Source organism: Narcine bancroftii, chromosome 4, assembly GCF_036971445.1.
Source record: "Narcine bancroftii isolate sNarBan1 chromosome 4, sNarBan1.hap1, whole genome shotgun sequence".
NCBI classification, from domain to species: Eukaryota; Metazoa; Chordata; class Chondrichthyes; order Torpediniformes; family Narcinidae; genus Narcine; species Narcine bancroftii.
The window spans coordinates 122,765,003-122,784,226 of NC_091472.1; the positions used below are offsets into that span (position 1 = coordinate 122,765,003).

Below are 19,224 nucleotides of genomic sequence, written 5' to 3' on the forward strand. Positions count from 1 at the left end.
AGTAAGTAATAATTCCAAAACAGATTGTCTAGGTAATTTTAAAATATGACCTAATTTTTTCAATAAAAAGGCTTTTACCTGATAATGGTCAAAAAAAGTATTACTATGAACTTGAAAATTTTCCTTCATCTGATTAAAAGATACAAATTTCCCTGCCTCAAAACAATCTTCAATTTTTTAAATCCCCAGTTGATACCATATCTTCAAAAACTGATTATTGACAGTAAAAGGAAAAAGTTTATTTTGATATAAAGGCATTTTCACTGAAATCTTTCCTTTTCCACCTATCCAATAATCAATTTTATTCCATATTTCAATTAAATGTTTCAATATTGGTGGATCTCTACCAATTAACAATTTTGAATTCCATTTGTAAATAAATTCTGACATAAATTTCTCATCAATTTTATCTAACTCTATACTCTCCCAAATTGAAGGTTTATTTAAATCAAACATTCCATTAATAAATTTCAATTGTGCAGCTTTATAATAATTCTGAAAATATGGAGGTTGAGACTTTTTGGATACAAGTTGAATTATTTTTGGAGCAAGTATTAAAAGTTAGTCTTCAGTTTAATCCAATGTTTTTTTTATTAGGGGATATTAATTCAATTGCTTTAGGATTAAGATTTTCTATGTATCAAATTGAATTTTTACATTTAGCTTTGGCTGTTTCTTAAAAAAAAAAAAAAAATGTTTGGCCATTACTTGGAAACCTAATTTCGTTTTCGGAATGCAAAGATGGCATACTGAAATGAAATCCTGTATTCCTTTAGAAAAGATCATGTATAATTTGAGGGATAAACATCTTTTTTTTGTTGAAGTATGGAGTCCATACCTAAAAATTCTTGGTTTGAAGATTTAACCTCTCAATCCATTCTGGTAGGTGTTTCAGTTTCCACAGCTAAATTGTTGAATGTTTCTTTTTAAGTGATGGTCTCCTTTCTTCATAGTGGGTAGAAGGGGGAGGAGGGTGGGAGTTAGTGGGGTGGATGAAGGAGGTTGGGTTTTTTAAATTCACTTATATACTTACTGTATGAATATATAATTGATGTTGTGATTTAAAAATTATAAATAAAATATACCAAAAAAAACAATCGTGTCTGTCCATACCCCTTTTCTTTTTTGGTTCAGTGGTGAGTGAGACCTGTATCTGCATGTATTTTTGTGCACTAGCATATGTGATAGTACAGATTCTATCACCAATGTGTATATGTACAGATGGTAGTGTAGGATGACTGTGATTGGCTGAGAGTGTAGCCACACCTACTGGCAGGTCTTAAAGGATTGCTCCTAGCCAGACCAGGTCATTCTGGACTGGTCCACCTACTTGTGATCTGCTCCAGTCTTTTAGTTAATAAAAGCCTTGGTTTGGATCAATAAGTCTTTGGTTCTTTCGATGTGCTCTACAGCGTATTGATGGGGGGCATCAAAATTGTGAAAAAAAGGGACCCAGAAAGCAAAGCACAAGGCTAGCACAGTTTTGATGCACTGTGCGAGGGGAAAAAATGTCAGAAATCGCACTAGTGTTTTTTCATGTTGTTTTTAGGGTCTGTATTCTTCCTTTGATTCGATCATTACTTTTATTACATATTTAAATTCTAAGACATAATAAAACATTGATTAATCTGTTTCAGGGAGCTTGAGCTGTTTATCAATCTGTTTCAGGGAGCTCGCACTGTTGTGTATTCAAAATGAGCAGACTAAACAAGCAAAACATTCGTCAATATTCAGTAGAATTCTTGAATTTTGGGTTTACACTTGCTGTACACGATGAACTTGCACCTTTTTGCTATTATGCCAACAGACTTTGACAAATGAATCACTGAAAGCAGGCCATCTTGAAGCTCACTTGAGGATAAAACATCCTAACCATGTCGATTCAAAATTGGAATATTTAAAATCACTGAAAGATAAGTTTGAAAATAGATCAAAAACCACTTCATTATTTGCTGTGCAAACTACAGCCCTGCATGGTACCCTTAATGCTAGCTATGAAATTTCTTTGTTGATAGCAAAATATGGGAAGAATCATACGATTGGGGAAGAACTGATTAAACCCACAATATCATTGTTTCTCAGAATAGTTCTGCAATAGAGTGACAAAGATGTCCAAGCAATGCCATTGAGTAATAATACTGTCTGCAACAGAATAGATGATATTGGTCAAGATGTTGAAAAAACAGCTTATTGAGAAGTTGAAATCACAGAAGTTCTCAAAACAACTGGCTGAATCTACTGTACAGGACAGTGAGGCTCTGTTATTGGCATACACGAGATATATTGATCAGGAAGAGTTTCAAGAAGAGATGTTTTGTGAATCATTAGAAACAAACACTACTACAGTTGATATCTACAGCAAGCTCAAAAATGATTTGGTTGAGAATGAAAAAAACATAAGGAAACATTGTATCTTGTGCACCTGCTATGATGGGTAAAAAACAGGATGTTTAAAAATTAATGAAGGATAAAAATCCAAACATGTTGGTTGTGCATTGTGTTATCCACCGAGAAAACTTAGTTGCCAAGAAAGTTCCCCCTGTTCTACATGAGATACTGTAATCTGTAATCGTGTATTATGCCATCAAAGTTAATGCTAAATGTGAATGTTTGTTTAAGCAGTTTGGTGTTGATTAAAAATGCAGAACATGAGGTTATTGCTTCACATTGAAATAAGGTGGTTGTCGAAGGGAAACTGCTTCAAAAGGTTTATAGAACTGTTTGAACTCCTCAGCAAGTTTTTAAAGAATAAACTTGAAATGAAGTTCTTGCTAACAACAGATAATAAAGCTTATGTGGGTTACTTGACGGGCATTTTTGAGAAACTAAGTACATTGAGCAAGCAACTCCAAGTATCAAATATGACTCTCGTTGATGCAAAAACAAAGATATTTGGATTCATGACACTTCTAGAATTATGCCAAAGGAATATTTCTGCAAGAAATTTCAATCAATTCTATTGGTTGAATAAGTGTGAGGTAACTAATGCTGCTACAAACATCATTGTTGACTATTTGAAAATGTTGATTACTGACTTTAATGATAGATTTTGTGATTTAAAGGCAATGGATTTTCCCTCTTGGTCAACTCAGCCATTGCTGGTGGACTATTCTGAAGTTCCAGAGCAATTCCGAGAGGAGTTATCCAAGTTGCAACATGATGAATCTGTGAAAACTCTGTTCAAAATTAAAGGAACCATGATATGACTGTCTAACCAGATCGAAAGAAATACCCAAGGGAACTATTGATATGTTTTCCATCATCTTATTTAGTAGAATGTGGTTTCAGTGCTGTTAGTGACTTGCTACAATTTAAGAGAAACTGACTGGAAATTACAAAAGGTGGAGATTTAAGGTTGAAACTAACAAAATTAGTTCCTTGAATAAAAAAAATCTGCAGCCAGCGTTGGGGGCAAGTGACGTGACAGCAATTGTTGAATGTGTGCTTGAGGTGGTTGACATATTGTATTCCCAACCTTAATTGCATTGAAATACACTTCCAACAAATTATTTAATTAAAACTTCTTTTGAATATATAACTTTTTCCGCCAATGGTGGGGGCATACGTTTTTGAAAAATTAAAGTGGGGCCTAGGGCAAAAAAGGTTGAGAACCACTGGTCTCACCTTATGATTAGAAATTTCAGGGATACCTTATCAAAGCTATTAGGAATGCCAATAAATTACATCATATTACTATTGTCAACCATCTTTGTTACTTCAAAAGAAAAGATTTAAAATTCCTTTTAGTGTCATGTAATATACATGAAATTCAACTTGTGCCTGCCCATACAGTTAATGTAATTTATTACTGTTCCTAACTGGCATTGATAAGGTACCCTGTAATATTGCTGGCTGTCTCCAAGACAGAAAGTCAGGAGTGGAATAAAGATTTGAAAATATAGAAAGAATGTTTGTTTCCCCTTCTCGGAATGGGTATAAATGAAGACAATATAAGATGGTCATCAAGAACTTCTACAGGACGCTCTAGGTAACTGCAAATGACGGCTTCTGGAGCAACAAAACAATCTGATGGAGGAATTCAACCCACTGAGTTCCTCCAGTGGTTTTTTTTTGGAGTAAGAAAAATAGAATTCACAGTTTTATATTTTACTTCCATACATTCTATTCTTTCCTTAATTAGTTCTACATTTCTTGCAATTTTTTTTCTTTTTTTTTTAAACATTCCATGGGCTGCTTTATGTTTTCAGGGTGCAGAGCCAGGCTTCAACTTTGCATTATCAATATCAGAAAAATCCTTAAAATCATCTGACAAAAACCAAAGTGGAATTTTTCATTAAAATCTACATTTGAATCATAATCATTTCCATCAGTTTTTGATCTTTGGACTGTAATATGGACAGACTTTAAACTTGATGTTTGGTCCAGAAATTGATATGTTCAAATATTACAAATTTGTCCCTTTCAATAGCAAATAGTTACAGTCTATTTTCTATCATACAGGATAACATTTTTCTGAGGGTACTGGATTTGTCATATAATGGATTTGGGAATGAGGGAGCAAAAGCTCTTGGAGAAGCACTTAAAGTTAACAATGTTCTAGAACATCTGAATATCAGGTACACCAATGGTTCCATGATTTTATATTTTAAAACTATATAAAATAGTTCATATGAAGAAAAGTATTCATATTCAAATTAGTTTTATCAAATAATTATTCCAAATTGAAGTGATTTTTTTTTAAAGAAATTAATGTAGATTTCATGGCAAGTTTTTGGAGTTTTCCAACTAGTTAGTAGATCTTGTCAAGTTAGGTATGATTCTTTGCAACAGTCAGCTCGAGGAGAAGTGTCTTGTCATGAGAGGGACCAATTATTGACAAGAGAATAAGTGGTTCTCTGGATTGACAACCTGTATTTCTTCTTTAATTAGCTGTTCGCATGTACCAATATCCTTGAACTGAATGGTTTTTAGACCATTTTAGAGGCACATAAAAGTCGAATCATGTTGGTGTTGTGGAGTCCCTTATACATCAGACCAGATAATATATCCTTTTAGAAGGACAGTGATGAAACAGTGTTACCCATTGAGATTAATATTTGAGGACAAACTATAAATAATAAGAAAAATGTGTATTGATGAAATCTTAACTTGGATTTGTCCAATTAAATATACTAAACTCTTCCAGATACAAATGTGCTGGTCTGAAATTGCAAAGTTTTGATTTTTATTTTGGTTTTTATTATCTTTTAGTAATAATCGTATTTCTGCAGAGGGAGCTGTGTTGTTATCATTGGGATTGAAAGCCAATTTCACTCTAATGGTGCTTAAAGTAAGTAGACTGATGATCAGGTATGCTGATCAAATATCCTTTTGCAATACAGCTACCCCAATCATCAATAATTAATTATAGATTTTTTTTTAAATCTGGGAATTGAACAGATTGTGATCATTGACTTCCTACATGAGTTTGTAACTATGCAGTCAGTTTTGCAAGGAGTTATGGATACAGATTGTGCACTAGGGTGTGACATTAGAAGGCTAGGTCACTTTTGGAAAACAGCCTCTTTAAAGGGATTCTGGCTGAAAATTCTCATCCTTGATTGGAAGTGACTGAAGTATTAAGGTTCTAAGAAGTCGTAGTGAGGCCGTGCTGCAGAAAGTTGATTCAAAGTGAAATATCCTTTCTCCCATGGAGTAAGGGTGCTTAAACATGAAACAATAGCTGGAGGACATTGCTCGAGATGTCTTTTCCAAGGGATTGGTGCAATGCAAGAAAGAAATTAGAGTTTTTAAGGTCAGAACATTACTGAAATACGTCTATCACGACAAAGTAACAAACTGCTTTGTCGCCAGCATGTGCAGCTTTCTTCTGAAGGATCTTTGCAATTTGTGCATTGTACCTTTCTAAACATTATTCTTACACACTCAGCACTTTACAAGCTTCATTTAAGCACAACTCCCATTTCAAACACAGTCAACTATTCCACTGGGATTACCTCATAAGACTAATTTTTTTTTTTGCAGAAGGCATTATGTTTTCATTAGTCAAGGAGAAAGATGTGTGTGCACCCTTTTTAAAACCACTTGTATTCAGTTTTAGAAAAGACTAGAGTAGTGTCAGTGCCATTAGAGGTGCTGCAGTGATTGCTACGCATTGTTTCTTTGCAGTTGTCTTATATGAAAATTCAAAAGGAGACTATTCAGTTCTTTGCATCCATATCAGCTTCACATTAGTTCCAGTAAAAACACAAAAGTGATAGAGAAACTCAGCAGGTTTCACAGTGTCCAAAGGAAGTAAAGATATATAACCATTTTGGGACTGAACTACCAGACACATCTTCCTCTCTGCTCCCCTCTTTGTCTACTGTAGGAACCACTCCCTCCATGATTCCCTGGTCTGTGCTCCCCTTTCCACCCATTGCCCTCTTGGCACTTATCCCTATGACTGCAAGAAATGCTACATGTGCCCACACCTCCTCCCTCACCACCATTTTGGGCCCCGAACAGTCCTTCCAAGTGAACCAACACATCACTTGTGAATCTGCAGGGGTCATCTACAGTATTTGGTGTTCCCTTTGTGGTCGTCTCTACATCAGAGAGACTGGACACAGACTGGGACATTGGTTTATTGAGCACCTTCACTTTGAATGCTGCAATGGTGGGGATCTTCTAGCTTGACAGAGGGATATTAGACTTGCTCAGTTAGCAACTAGATCAGCATGGACAAGTTGGGCCAAAGGGTCTGTTCCATTCAGCAAAATGCTAAGACTCCAAGGACACTGGAACTAATGAGGTGAAACATGAAAGTCTGCAGATGCTGTGATTGTAGTAAATTTCAATTTCCAATCCCATCCATGCTGATATGTCTGTCCATGGGCTCGTCCACTGCCAGGCTGAAACCACCCACAAATTAGAGGAACACACCCCAAACTCCATATTCCATCTGGGCACCTTCCAACTGAATGGCATTAACACCAACTTCTCTGATTTCCGTCCTCTCCACTTCCCCCTCCCTCCAAAACTGTCTTGCCTCTTCCCCTATCCTTGTTTTCCTTTTCCGCTAGCTCTATCTCTCTCTCTTTCCCTTTCCCTCTCACTCCTTACCTCCAACTCTGAATTCACAGAGCCCTGATCAATCCTCATCTTTCCTCTACTGTCCTGTCCATGTCTCATTATCACCTTTTGAATGTTGGCCTGTGCTCGTCTCCCTAGTCTTTGTTCCCATTTTATTTTGCACATACCTTGTCAAAGGGCTCAGGTCTGAGACATTAATTATATATCTTTACCACCTGTGGGTGCTGGGAGACCTGTTGAGTTTCTCCAGCACTTTTGTGTTTTTACTAGTCACAGCATCTGCAGACTTTCATGTTTCACCCCATTAGTTCCAGTGTCCTTGGAGTCCTAACGTTTTGCTGCATGGAACAGACCCTTTAACCCAACTTGTCCATGCTGATCTAGTTGCTAACTGAGCAAGTCTAATATCCTTCTGTCAAGCAAACATTTCCCTGAAGCCCTGCAACACGTGTTGATAAGCCCTTTGATTTGTTTTGCTATTAGCTTACTCCAAATGGTCATCTTCAGCCGCAAATCAACCTACCAGTACATCTTTTGGGGCTGTAGAAAGAAACTAGTACCTCGAGATTTTGAAATACTTTCCAGACAGATACTGAAGTTAGAATCACTCATCTTAAAGCTGTGAGGCAATGGTGCTTGTTGCTGCACCACCATGCCAACCTAAATCCATTTGTATTTTTTTTTAATCTTTTGCATCTTATCCCCTGCAGGATATCCTGCACGTGATTTTTGTGTCACAAGCTGTCCCAACTCTCTTCTCTTTTTGACTCCTGAAAATGTCAATATCCTTTTTGCTTCTTGTATAAATGAGTTAAATGGTACAATAATAGTCACTTGAATGATTCTTGCAAGCACAGTTCAATTGTTGAGATGCATGGGACAGGTTGGAGGAGGGATACTTAGCTCTCACTGGACAAGGAATGTCAATGATGGATTTTATTGACTTGTTAATGCATGCAGAGAAAAAGTTTGGGCAAATACGTTGGGGAAAATTATTTCTCCAGCATTTTATGTATTGCACTTGACCCCAGCATTTGCAGATTTTGGTGTTTAAGGAAAATATTAGAGGATAACAGTAATTTATGGTGGAGCGGAAAGAAGGAAATTGTGCAGCTGCTAAGTTGTTGTAATTTACCCATTTGGTTTACAGAACTGGAGTTTACCATAGCTATTATGTCCAGAAGCAGGTTATGTATTGTTTGTCTAGTATGTGTGTTATGTATAGGTACGTGTCTGCGTGATTTCCACCGAGGACCGAAGAAAGCTGTTTCGTCGGGTTGTACTTGTACAGTCAGATGACAATAAAGTTGACTTGAACGCAAGGTTAATTTTATTCTCACTCATGATACTCAAGTTCAAGTTTATTGTCATTTGTATTGAAAATGCAGTAATAGAGATTGCCTTGCGAGCATACCAAAAGACATGTATAGCAATAACAAATAAGACACATTTTAGAAGCATTAAGTTACATAGAGAGATCAGTTGGTAAACAGTAAAGGAAATTACTGTTTCACTATCGTAAATTTCATTCAGAAGTCTGATAATAACAAGAAAGAAACAATCTGTGAATCTGGTCGTGCTTGATCATAAGGAGTTATTCTTTCAAAGATTTATGAACCTTCTTCACCTTGCAAATCTTTAGAATTCACTACCCATGAGAGCTGCAGAAGTTCAGTTGTTATCCACGATTGTGCAGACTTGAGGGAAGCCCAAGAAGGATCAATAGTTCAGTCATTTAGAGATCAGTATACGTGACAAGTGCTGTCAAGGTGCATCACTGTGTGGTATGGGAACAGCTCCATACAAGACTACAAAAAACTGCAGGGGATTGTGAATGTGGTTCAGATCATCACACACCACCCTCCTCCCCTTCATCAAATCCACCTATAACTCTTGCTGCCTTGGAAAAGCAACCAACATGCAAAAGACTCAAATCACCCTTTATACACCCACTTCCCCATCTCCTCTCTAGAAGAAGGTTCACAGCTTGAGATCAAGTTTCTTTCTTGCCGTTTCTGAATGAAATTTACGATAGTGAAATAGTAATTACCTTTGCTGTTTACCAACTGATCTCTCTATGTAACTTAATGCTTCTATACTGTGTCTTATTTGTCATTCCTATACATGATATGTCTTTTGGTATGCTCGCAAGGCAATCTCTATCACTGCATTTTCAATACAAGTGACAATATATTTGAACTTGAGTATCATGAGTGAGAATAAAATGAGACCTTGCATGCAAGTCAACTTTATTGTCATCTGATTGTACAAGTACAACCCGACGAAACAGCTTTCTTCAGTCCTCTGTGCAAAGCACGCAGACACATACCTATACATAACACACATACAGACAAACAATACATAGGCAGGACAAATATTCATCTCTACAAATAAATAAATATTGTTTCATGAATATAGGAGTCTCAGATGGTTAATGTGAGCAGTTCCTATGATTGTTCAGCATTCTCTCTGCCCATGGGACGTTGCCCATTTTGGGCAGAAATTTCTCCTTAAGCTGACATTTGTTTAAGATCAATTGATAGGGATACAAAAGAGTCCTGGGATAGAAGGAGTGCAAATAATTATTATTTGAAGTGGCTTAAAAAAACTGAAGCTTTTATGATCCATGTTCACAGATGGCCCGGAATCCTATGCGGAGTGCTGGATGTTATGGGATATTGAAAGCTATAAAAGAAAATCCCAAAAGTGCCATAAAGTCATTGGATTTCTCTGTAAGTATGTTATAGTCCTGAAATAATTCTTGGTATAAAAATATAAATATTAGCTAGAATTTTGTTGTATGTTTTTATGCAATTGAAACAAAAAACAAATTCTGCTGCGGTTTAGCAACTATGTAATATTATGTACAGAAGATGAGTTTACAGCAATGAGGGTAATTAATGATCACTATAAATTTGATTTGACATCATTGCTGCAACAGTAATGCACTTCAAAATCTCAAATGCATAAAAGCCTTCTCCAGTGTTGGAGAAAAGGTCTGTTCTTGCTTCAACTGCTTTCGGGCAAACTGCCACTGAAGAGGATCTATAATGGTCATGATGTCTCCAATGTTGCATGTATGAATGAGAAACTTGACCAATCAAATTACTACCTGTGGTGCCTAAAGGTAGCGGCAAGAGATTATAACTGGGTGATGAGGATCTTTAATAATATTATTTGCCTTCTTGACTGGAAATGGGTGACAATGATGGACTTGGCTAGGGTTGTCACTGGGCACTTGAGTTTCCAAATCAGGCTGTAGAAGTTAAATAAATTCTCCGCAGACTTATAAGAAGTGGAGGTGTAGACAAGTAGTATTAAATGTTTACACCTTTAAGGTGACTTGGTTCAACTTAAAACTGCTTTTATGTATCCAGTCAGCACCACAGCATTGATTCTTTATATTTCTGTACAGGATATCAGAGTTAATAATGATTTTGAGGACTTGTTCAATAGCATAAAAGACCAGGCTCCAAATCTGGAAGTGAAACATGAGGGGAATGTAGATCGTTTCAAAAAGTCAAGATCCAAGGTAAAAATTTACTCTTGTCTTAATGACTGACAGAAAAGTTTATATAGAACATTACAACACAGTACAGGCCCTTCAAACTTACCCATGATATCTCCCCTAAATTTTCCTCCCTTCACTTTGTACAGATGTCCTCTGGTGTTTGCTACTCCTGCCCTGGAAAAAAGGTGCTGACTGCCTACCTTATCTATGCCTCTCATAATCTGTAGACCTCTATTAAATGACCTCTCATTCTTCTTTGCTCCGAAGAGAAAGCTAACCTTGCCTCATAAGACATATTTTCCAATCCAGGGAACAGCCTGGTCAATCTCCCCTGCTCCCTCTCCATTGTTTCCACATCTTTGCTGTAATGAGGTGACCAGAACTGAACACCATATTCTAAGTGTAGTTTCACCAGAGATTTATAGAGCTGCAACATTACCTCTCAACACCTGAACTCAATCCCCTGACTAATGAAGCCTAGCATTCCAGAGGCCTTATTAACTGATCTATCAACCTGCGCGACAACATTAAGAGACCTATGGATTTGACCCCAAGGTCCTTCTGTTATTCCACACTGTTAAGTATTCTAACATTAACTATGTACTCTGCCTTCAAGTTTAACCTACCAAAATGCAGCACCTCACACTTGGAACATAGAACACTACAGCACACTACAGGCCTTTCAGCCCTTGATGTTGTATCAACTAATAAATTCTTTTTTTAAAAAAAAGTACTAAACCCTCCCTACCCCAAAACCCTCCACTTTTCCTCCATCCATGTGCCTTTCTAAGAGTCTCTTAAATGCCCCCTAATATTCCAACCTCCTCCACCATTCCTGGCAAGACATTCCAGGCACTCACAACTTTTTGGATTTTAAAAAAAAAACACCCTTGATGTCTCCCTTAAACTTCCCTCCCTTCACTTTGTACATATGCCCTCTAGTGTTTGTTATTTCTGCCCTGGGAAACAGGCTCTGGCTGTCTCCCTTATCTATGCCTCTCATAATTTTGTAGATCTCTATTAAATCTCTTCTCATCCTTCTATGCTCCAAAGAGAAAAGTCCCACCTCCACTAACCTTGTCTCATAAGAGTTTTTTCCAATCAAGGCAACATCCTGGTAAATCTCTTCTGCACCCTTTCCATAGCTTCCACACCCTTCCAATAATGAAGTGACCAGAAATGAACACAATACTCCAAGTGTGGAGTATTTCCTTCCATTGCTATCCTCTTCTTTCTTTCTTCCCTTCCCATAGCAAATTTAGATATATCTTGTCTGGTTTCGAGGAGTTATCAAACCTTATTTAAATTTTTTTAATTTTTAATTTTATTAGGAAGATCTAGCATTTCCTCTTTCTTAATATCAACCTGGTCTAGCATATAGGTTTGTTCTATTCTGACCTCACCTTGATGAAGATCCTTCTCTTTGGTCATGCTGAAGCTAAGTATTAATTTAGTACCTCTCCAACCTCCTCCACCTCCAGGCTCATGATGCTTCCTTTATCCTTAAGCAGCCCTACCTTTACTCTTGTCATCTTGCTGTTCTTCACGTAAGCATAGAACGCCTGAGAGCTTTCCTTAATCTTACTTGCCAAGACCTTCTCATGCCCCCTTTGAGCTTTCCCAAGTCCTTGTTCCTTCCTGGCTACCATATAATTCTCATGAGTCCTTCCTGTATTTTGATTCCTAAATCTAATGTATTCTTCCTCCTTCCACTTAACTCTCTGTCTCACCTGTTTTGTCAACCAAGGCTCCCTTTTCCCTGTCTCAGTGGGACAAACCAATCTAGAACCCACACAGGTCATCCCTAAACATCCTCCACATTACTTCTGTGCTTTCTCTGGAGATCGTCTATTCCTAATATACTCTCCCTAGTTCCTGCTTCATCCCATCATAATTAGCTTTTGTCAATTAAACCCTTTATCATTTTGTTTACTTTTATCCTTATTCTTCTTCTTCTTCTTTGGCTTGGCTTCGCGGACGAAGATTTATGGAGGGGGTAAAAGTCCACGTCAGCTGCAGGCTCGTTTGTGGCTGACAAGTCCGATGCGGGACAGGCAGAGACGGTTGCAGCGGCTGCAGGGGAAAATTGGTTGGTTGGGGTTGGGTGTTGGGTTTTTCCTCCTTTGCCTTTTGTCAGTGAGGTGGGCTCTGCGGTCTTCTTCAAAGGAGGTTGCTGCCCGCCAAACTGTGAGGCGCCAAGATGCACGGTTTGAGGCGATATCAGCCCACTGGCGGTGGTCAATGTGGCAGGCACCAAGAGATTTCTTTAGGCAGTCCTTGTACCTTATCTTTGGTGCACCTCTGTCACGGTGGCCAGTGGAGAGCTCGCCATATAACACGATCTTGGGAAGGCGATGGTCCTCCATTCTGGAGACGTGACCCATCCAGCGCAGCTGGATCTTCAGCAGCGTTGATTCGATGCTGTCGACCTCTGCCATCTTGAGTACTTCGACGTTAGGGATGAAAGCGCTCCAATGGATGTTGAGGATGGAGCGGAGACAACGCTGGTGGAAGCGTTCTAGGAGCCGTAGGTGATGCCGGTAGAGGACCCATGATTCGGAGCGCTAAAGCTCAGGGAGTTGTCACTATCACCAAAATGCTCCCCCACCGAGAGGTCTGTCACCTGGCCAGGTTTATGCATTCAGTATGGCCTCTCCTCTAGTCAGCTAATCTATATTCTGTGTCAGCAATCCTCTTTGGATACACCTGACAAATTCTGTCTCATCTATCTCTCCTGCAGTCAGGAGATGCCATTCAATATTTGGGAAGTTGAAGTCGCCCATAACAACAACCCTGTTATTTCTGCATCATTCTAAAATCAGTTTACTTATCTGTCCCTCAGTGTCCTAAGGGCTATTTGGGGGCATAAAAAGTACACTCAATACAGTAATTGCTCCCTTCCTATTTCTGATTTCCAATCACACTAACTCAGTAGGTGCTCCCTCCACAGCATCCTCTCTCTTTGCAGCTGTGATACTTTCACTGACCAGTCATGATACTCTCCCTCTTTTAACCCCCATTCTATCCCTTTTAAAACATCTAAACCTCAGTACCTGCATCAGCCATGTTTCTAATGGCCACAATATCGTAATTCCATGTATTGATTCATGCTCTGTTTATCTCCTTTACTCCTGATGCTCCTTGCATTGAAATAAGTACATTTCAAACCCTCCAACTAACTGCATTTATGCTTCCTCTGCTGTCTTTCCTTCCTCACAAACCCACAACACATTGCATCATCCTTTCCATCTTCTGCTCTATTCTCTGCCCTCAGATTCTGGTTCCCATCCCCTTGCCAAACTAGTTTAAACTTTCCCCAATAGCTCTAACAGTATGTTTTTATATGTTTTTAGTAACATTTAAATGCTGTTACCTATTCTTCAGTCCAATGAATTGAAAGCAGAAAGTTTTGGTAATCTGAACTAAAGTATCTTCATGAATAACAGCATTGCATATTCCCAAATATACTTGTCAATCTGCCAATGGCATTTGGTGATCCCTAGCCCAGGATTGCTTTGCAGCATTTACAGATTTGTATCTTACAAGTGTCTGTCCAATTTTCTACCATCTGCTTACGTAATGTTCAAGTTCATAGAAAACATTAGAGCTCCTTATCTTTAATGAAGCAACAAGGTTTTTTCTTCCTTTCACAAATGGGATATCCAAACAAGAATGTCCTGTTTCACTGACCTGAGGCTCATGTCAATGGATTTCTATTGAAGAATTTTTTTTCCTCTCCTTCTAAAATGCATACATTTTGAGGATGGTGTGCACGTGAAAACCAGCAAAACTAGCAAAAAAAAAATTTAGAAAAAGGCTACAAGTTATCCAATAACTTTCACACCCTCAAGATTTTCCAAACCACTTAATGGTCAATAAAGTCTTGGAATTTTCTTTTTAATTTTTAGACAAGCATTGTAGTTACAGGCCCTTCCAACTCATGAACCCATGCTGTCCAAATACCTCAATTAACCTACAAGCCCATATGTTTTGAACAGTGGGAGGAAACTGGAGCACTCTGAGGAAATCCATGCAGACACGGGGAGAAGGCACATACTCCTTACAGACCGCGCCAGATTCAAACCTAGGTCACTGGTACTCCAAAAGTGTGGTACTATCCGCTGCACTCACTGTGCATTCCCAAATTCTTTTATTAATTTATTCATTGTACAGAAACATTACTGGTAATGCCAGCATTTAATGTTCACCCAAATTGCTCCTCGAATGAGAGGGAAGTTCAGTGTCAATCCTATTCATAGTGCTCTCTCCTAGATCTCAACAAGTACTAGGGTGACAAATTTCCTTCCCTGGAAGATGTAGATGAACAAGACTGGTTTTTACAGCAACCTAGTACAGCACAACTCTGAAATGGTCAGGACTGGGCCTATTTCAGATAAATGCTATTTTTGGATAACTGGTCTTTTTTTTTAAACAGCCCAGTAGCAACTGCAAATCACTTGTAACAGTGTTTAAACAATAACAAGAAGCAATAAGGAAAGGCTTTTAAAACATAAAATACTGTTTAATTCTCACTTAAAAAAAAACCAAATAAGATAATTCCAACACCAAAAACTTAAAATTCTACCAAGAGGTTTTTCCAAAATTCCAAATTTTTTTCAATCTGTGACATCAGTTGGGGTCTGAAAAATTTTGGATAACTGAGGATTTTTGATAGATTCAGATATCCTCAGTTATCCAAAATTTTTTGGATGATAAATTACATAATTTCAGCTTCAAAACTTTTTGGATAAATGAGGATTTCTGATTTTTCTGAAATCCTCAATTATCCAAAAATAATTTTTCAAAGCTAAACAGACATCACTTCTGGGTCCAAAAAATTTTTAGATAACTGAGGATTTCGGATAATCCAATTTCAGATAATTGGAGTTGTACTGTAGTTTAATGATCACTCATATGGAAACTTTTTAAAATTTCAAATGTCTTAATTTACTTGAATTTTAAACTTCCCAGCTGCCATGACTGGATTTGAATTCATATCTCTAATACCACTGAATTACCATGTCTAAACCCATCAGCTAAATTCCACTCGGCAAACTCTCATGTCAGTGAGTAAATTTATATGATTTAAGAGGCTGACCCTAATTCTTTGGACTAAACCTGGAAACAGGCCTCAATTTAACATCTCATTTCAAGGCAGACATTATCAGTGTTGCACTCTCACAGCATTGCACTGGAGTGTCAGCCTAGAGGTTTGTGCTTGAGTGTTTGGAGTGAAACTTTGTGGTGATACACCACCGGCCTACTGCAACACCTGTACCTGCAGGAGTGTAAGGGGACAGGACAACACTTTGCTGGCTGTCAATCAGTCAGCCTGAAGGGATCAAGCCCCACCCTGTCGGGTGTCAATCACCCTCCGGGATATAAGCCTGCGCCGGCCTCCTGAAGCTCCCTCAGAGTTATTGCAGCTACAGCCAGCCTGGCTATATGGAAGTCTTTATGGATTAAAGCCTGTTGTACAGTCTTTACCTTGTGTGTGCCTGATTCTGGCTAACAGCGCACCACAATTTAATCCACAAAATTTTCCCACGACTGCCATGGAAAAACTCCTGAGCACAGGGAGCCTTGTAGTCAACGCACGCCACCCAGAAGCCTAGACACGCTTCGAGATCTGGCAGCACGCAGATGAGGCAGTCATCGAGGCACACGAAGGCGGCATCTTGGACTCAGATCGGAAGAGGTTGGTCTTACTCCGGTCAATGCTGAGTCGCCATGTACAAGAATGCAATGGACACTCTCGTGAACTTGTACAAGCCCCCCATGAATGCGGTCTGTGCAAGGTACCTCCTGAACACCCGAGCCCAGCAACCCAGGGAGACGGCTGAGTCTTACCTGGGACACCTGGGAGAGTTAGCCCAACTGTGTCTGGCTGAACCCGGGGTAGGTGCAGAGGAGGTCAAGAGACTGATCCGGGACGCCTTCATCCGAGGGCTACGGTCGAGGGCCATCCGGCAGAAGCTGCTGGAAGACAATATCTACGCCCTAACCAAGACAGTGGAAGTGGTCCAAACCCTGGAAGCGGCAGCCCTGCACATCGAAGCGTTCAATTCCAGGTTCCCCCAGGCTCCCTCATGGCCCTCTCACACTGCAGCTGCAACCCCAGACCGAGCTGGGGAGGAAAACGTCGATGCGGCAGGCGCCCTGCGCCCCTGTAGGTACTGTGGGTCCTGGTGTGGGTCAGACCGACAATCGCGCCGAAACTGCCCGGCTAGGAACCAGTATTGTTCCTGATGAGGCAAGAAAGGCCATTTCGGTAAAGTGCGCCTCTCAAAACCAGCCAGCAGCTCAGCGGCCCTCTATAACCTCCCCTGCGACCCCTCCACATGCGCGCGCCATTCTCCCCGCTACGACTTCTGCCTTCCCTGACCTCGATGGTGCAACATACGGCCCCACCAACGACTGTCGCAGCGTGCCGCAAGCACCTAGACCAGCCCCCGCCCTCGCCAACGCCGCTCGCCGAGAACTACAGCAACATCACTTCCAGCTGATGTAATGACGTCACTGCTGCCGGCCACGATAATGTCACTTCCCCCAGTGCAACGAACACGGCTGGGGAAGGAGGCCAGCCACACAGTGGGCCCCCACGTGCCGCCACCATCTGGGGCCAGGCAGCGGCTGACACAGAGTGCCCCTGACGACGTTGAGAATGACGTGGACAACACGGGCGGTGACCAGACCACCCTACCGACGCTCCCCATGCCTCCGGGTGCCAATGGCTGCTGCACGCCGCACCCCACAACCGATGTCGACGTGGTCAACACGGGTGATGAGCTGGCTGCCCTACTGACGCTCCCCACACCTCTGATGCCATCAGCTACTGCATGCCGCACCCCACGACCAATGTCAACATGGTCAACACGGGCAATGACCAGGCCACCCTATCGACATTTCCCACGCCTCCGGATGCCATAAATCGCTGCGCACAACCAGAGAGCGATGACTCAGACTCCGAGACAGTCCTGACCGCCATCACGCTGACCAGGGACATCTCTCACTACCTCGGGCGCTCTATGATAGATGTGCAAGTCAACAGGCAGGTAACGAAGTGCCTGTTCAACAGTGGCAGCACTGAGAGCTTCATTCACCCGAGCGTGGCCCACTCCCTGAGATTAAAAGTCCACCTCACCACCTGCCTGATCGCCCTCGCTGCCAAGGATAAGACCGTTTGTACCCTTGGGTGCTGCTCGGCCGATATAACTGTGGGAGGGGAGACTTACACAGGGTTCATGCTCCTGGTCGTGCCCAAACTCTGCACCCTAGTCCTCCTGGGCCTAGATTTCCAGTGCCACCTGCAGAGTGTCACCCTTGCCTTCAGGGGGCCCCAACCTCCACTCACGTTACACAGCACGTCAACTTACCAACCCTGGCCAACCTGTAGCCTCTCCACACTGCGCATTACCCCACTGGCGCTCTTCCACATCTTGTGATAGGCTGCAAGCCGACGCTGCCAGAAGTAGGTGCTATTGCACCGCAGACAGAGACTTCATCAAAGTGGAGGTGCGGCGACTCCTGGTGGAAGGTGTCATAGAGCCCAGTAACAGCCCTTGGAGAGCCCAAGTCCTGATGGTCAAAGGGGGAAGTAAGCCGAGGATGGTCGTGGATTACAGCCAGACCATTAACCAGTACACCCAGCTGGACGCCTACCCCCTGCCGAGGATCGCTGACATGGTCAATGAGATAGCCTGCTACCGGGTTTTCTTCACGACTGATCTGAAGTTGGCAAATCACCAAATCCACATCCACCTGAAGGACAAGCCCTCCATCGCCTTTGAGGTGGACGGGCACCTGTACCAGTTCCTCCGAGTTCCCTTTGGGGTCACGAACAGGGTCTCTGTTTTCCAGCGGGAGATGGATCGCATGGTAGACTGGCACAAGCTGAAGGCGATGTTCCCGTATCTGGATAACGTCACTATCTGCGGCTGTGACCAGCAGGACCACGATGCTAACCTGGAGAAATAACTCCAGATGGCCAGGGAGCTGAACCTCACTAACAAGGAGAAGTGTGTGTTTAGCACCACCCACCTCACCATCCTGGGGTACATCGTGGTCCATGGAGTCGTCGGCCCAGATCCAGAAAGGATGCGTCCATTAATGGAGTTACCTCTTTCCCCACCTCCCCCCCCCCCACCCAACACTAAAGGCCCTCCACAGGTGCCTTGGCCTTTTCACAGTGGGTCCCTCGCTTCTCGGTCAAGGTCCACCCACTGGCCCAAGCTACAACTTTTCCCCTCCCACCCGAGGCGCAGGCAGCCTTAATCCGCATCAGGCAGGACATGGATGTGGACTCCCCTTTCCAGGTGGAGAGCGATGCCTCCGAGGTAGCCCTCTCCGCTACCCTCAACCAAGGAGGGCGCCCGTTGCTTTCTTCTCTAGGACTCTCCACGGCTCCAAGCTAGGCCATTCTGCCATTGAAAAGGAGGCCCAGGCAATTGTGGAAGCGGTCCGCCACTGGTGCCACTACCTGGCCGGCAGGAGATTCACCCTCCACACGGGCCAGCGGGCTGTGGCGTTGATGTTTAACACTACCCACAAGAGTAAGATCAAGAATGACAAAATCCTGCGCTGGAGAGTCGAGCTAACAACCTACAGCTTTGACATCCAGTACCGCCCTGGGAAGTTTAATGACTCTCCCAATGCCCTCTCTCGAACCTGTGCTTCTG

The 19,224-nt window shown here is 41.4% G+C and overlaps 1 protein-coding gene across 2 annotated transcripts in view; it reads left to right on the forward strand.

Moving 5' to 3' along the window:
• Positions 1-19,224, forward strand: part of lrrc74b (leucine rich repeat containing 74B) — a 44,019-nt gene that overhangs the window by 17,906 nt on the left and 6,889 nt on the right. For both annotated transcript variants that reach the window (XM_069932668.1, XM_069932669.1), the window contains exons 7-10: positions 4,462-4,577; positions 5,212-5,290; positions 9,672-9,767; positions 10,451-10,567. In XM_069932668.1, coding sequence (XP_069788769.1) covers positions 4,462-4,577; positions 5,212-5,290; positions 9,672-9,767; positions 10,451-10,567 — 408 coding nt within the window. The remainder of the gene's footprint in view (positions 1-4,461; positions 4,578-5,211; positions 5,291-9,671; positions 9,768-10,450; positions 10,568-19,224) is intronic.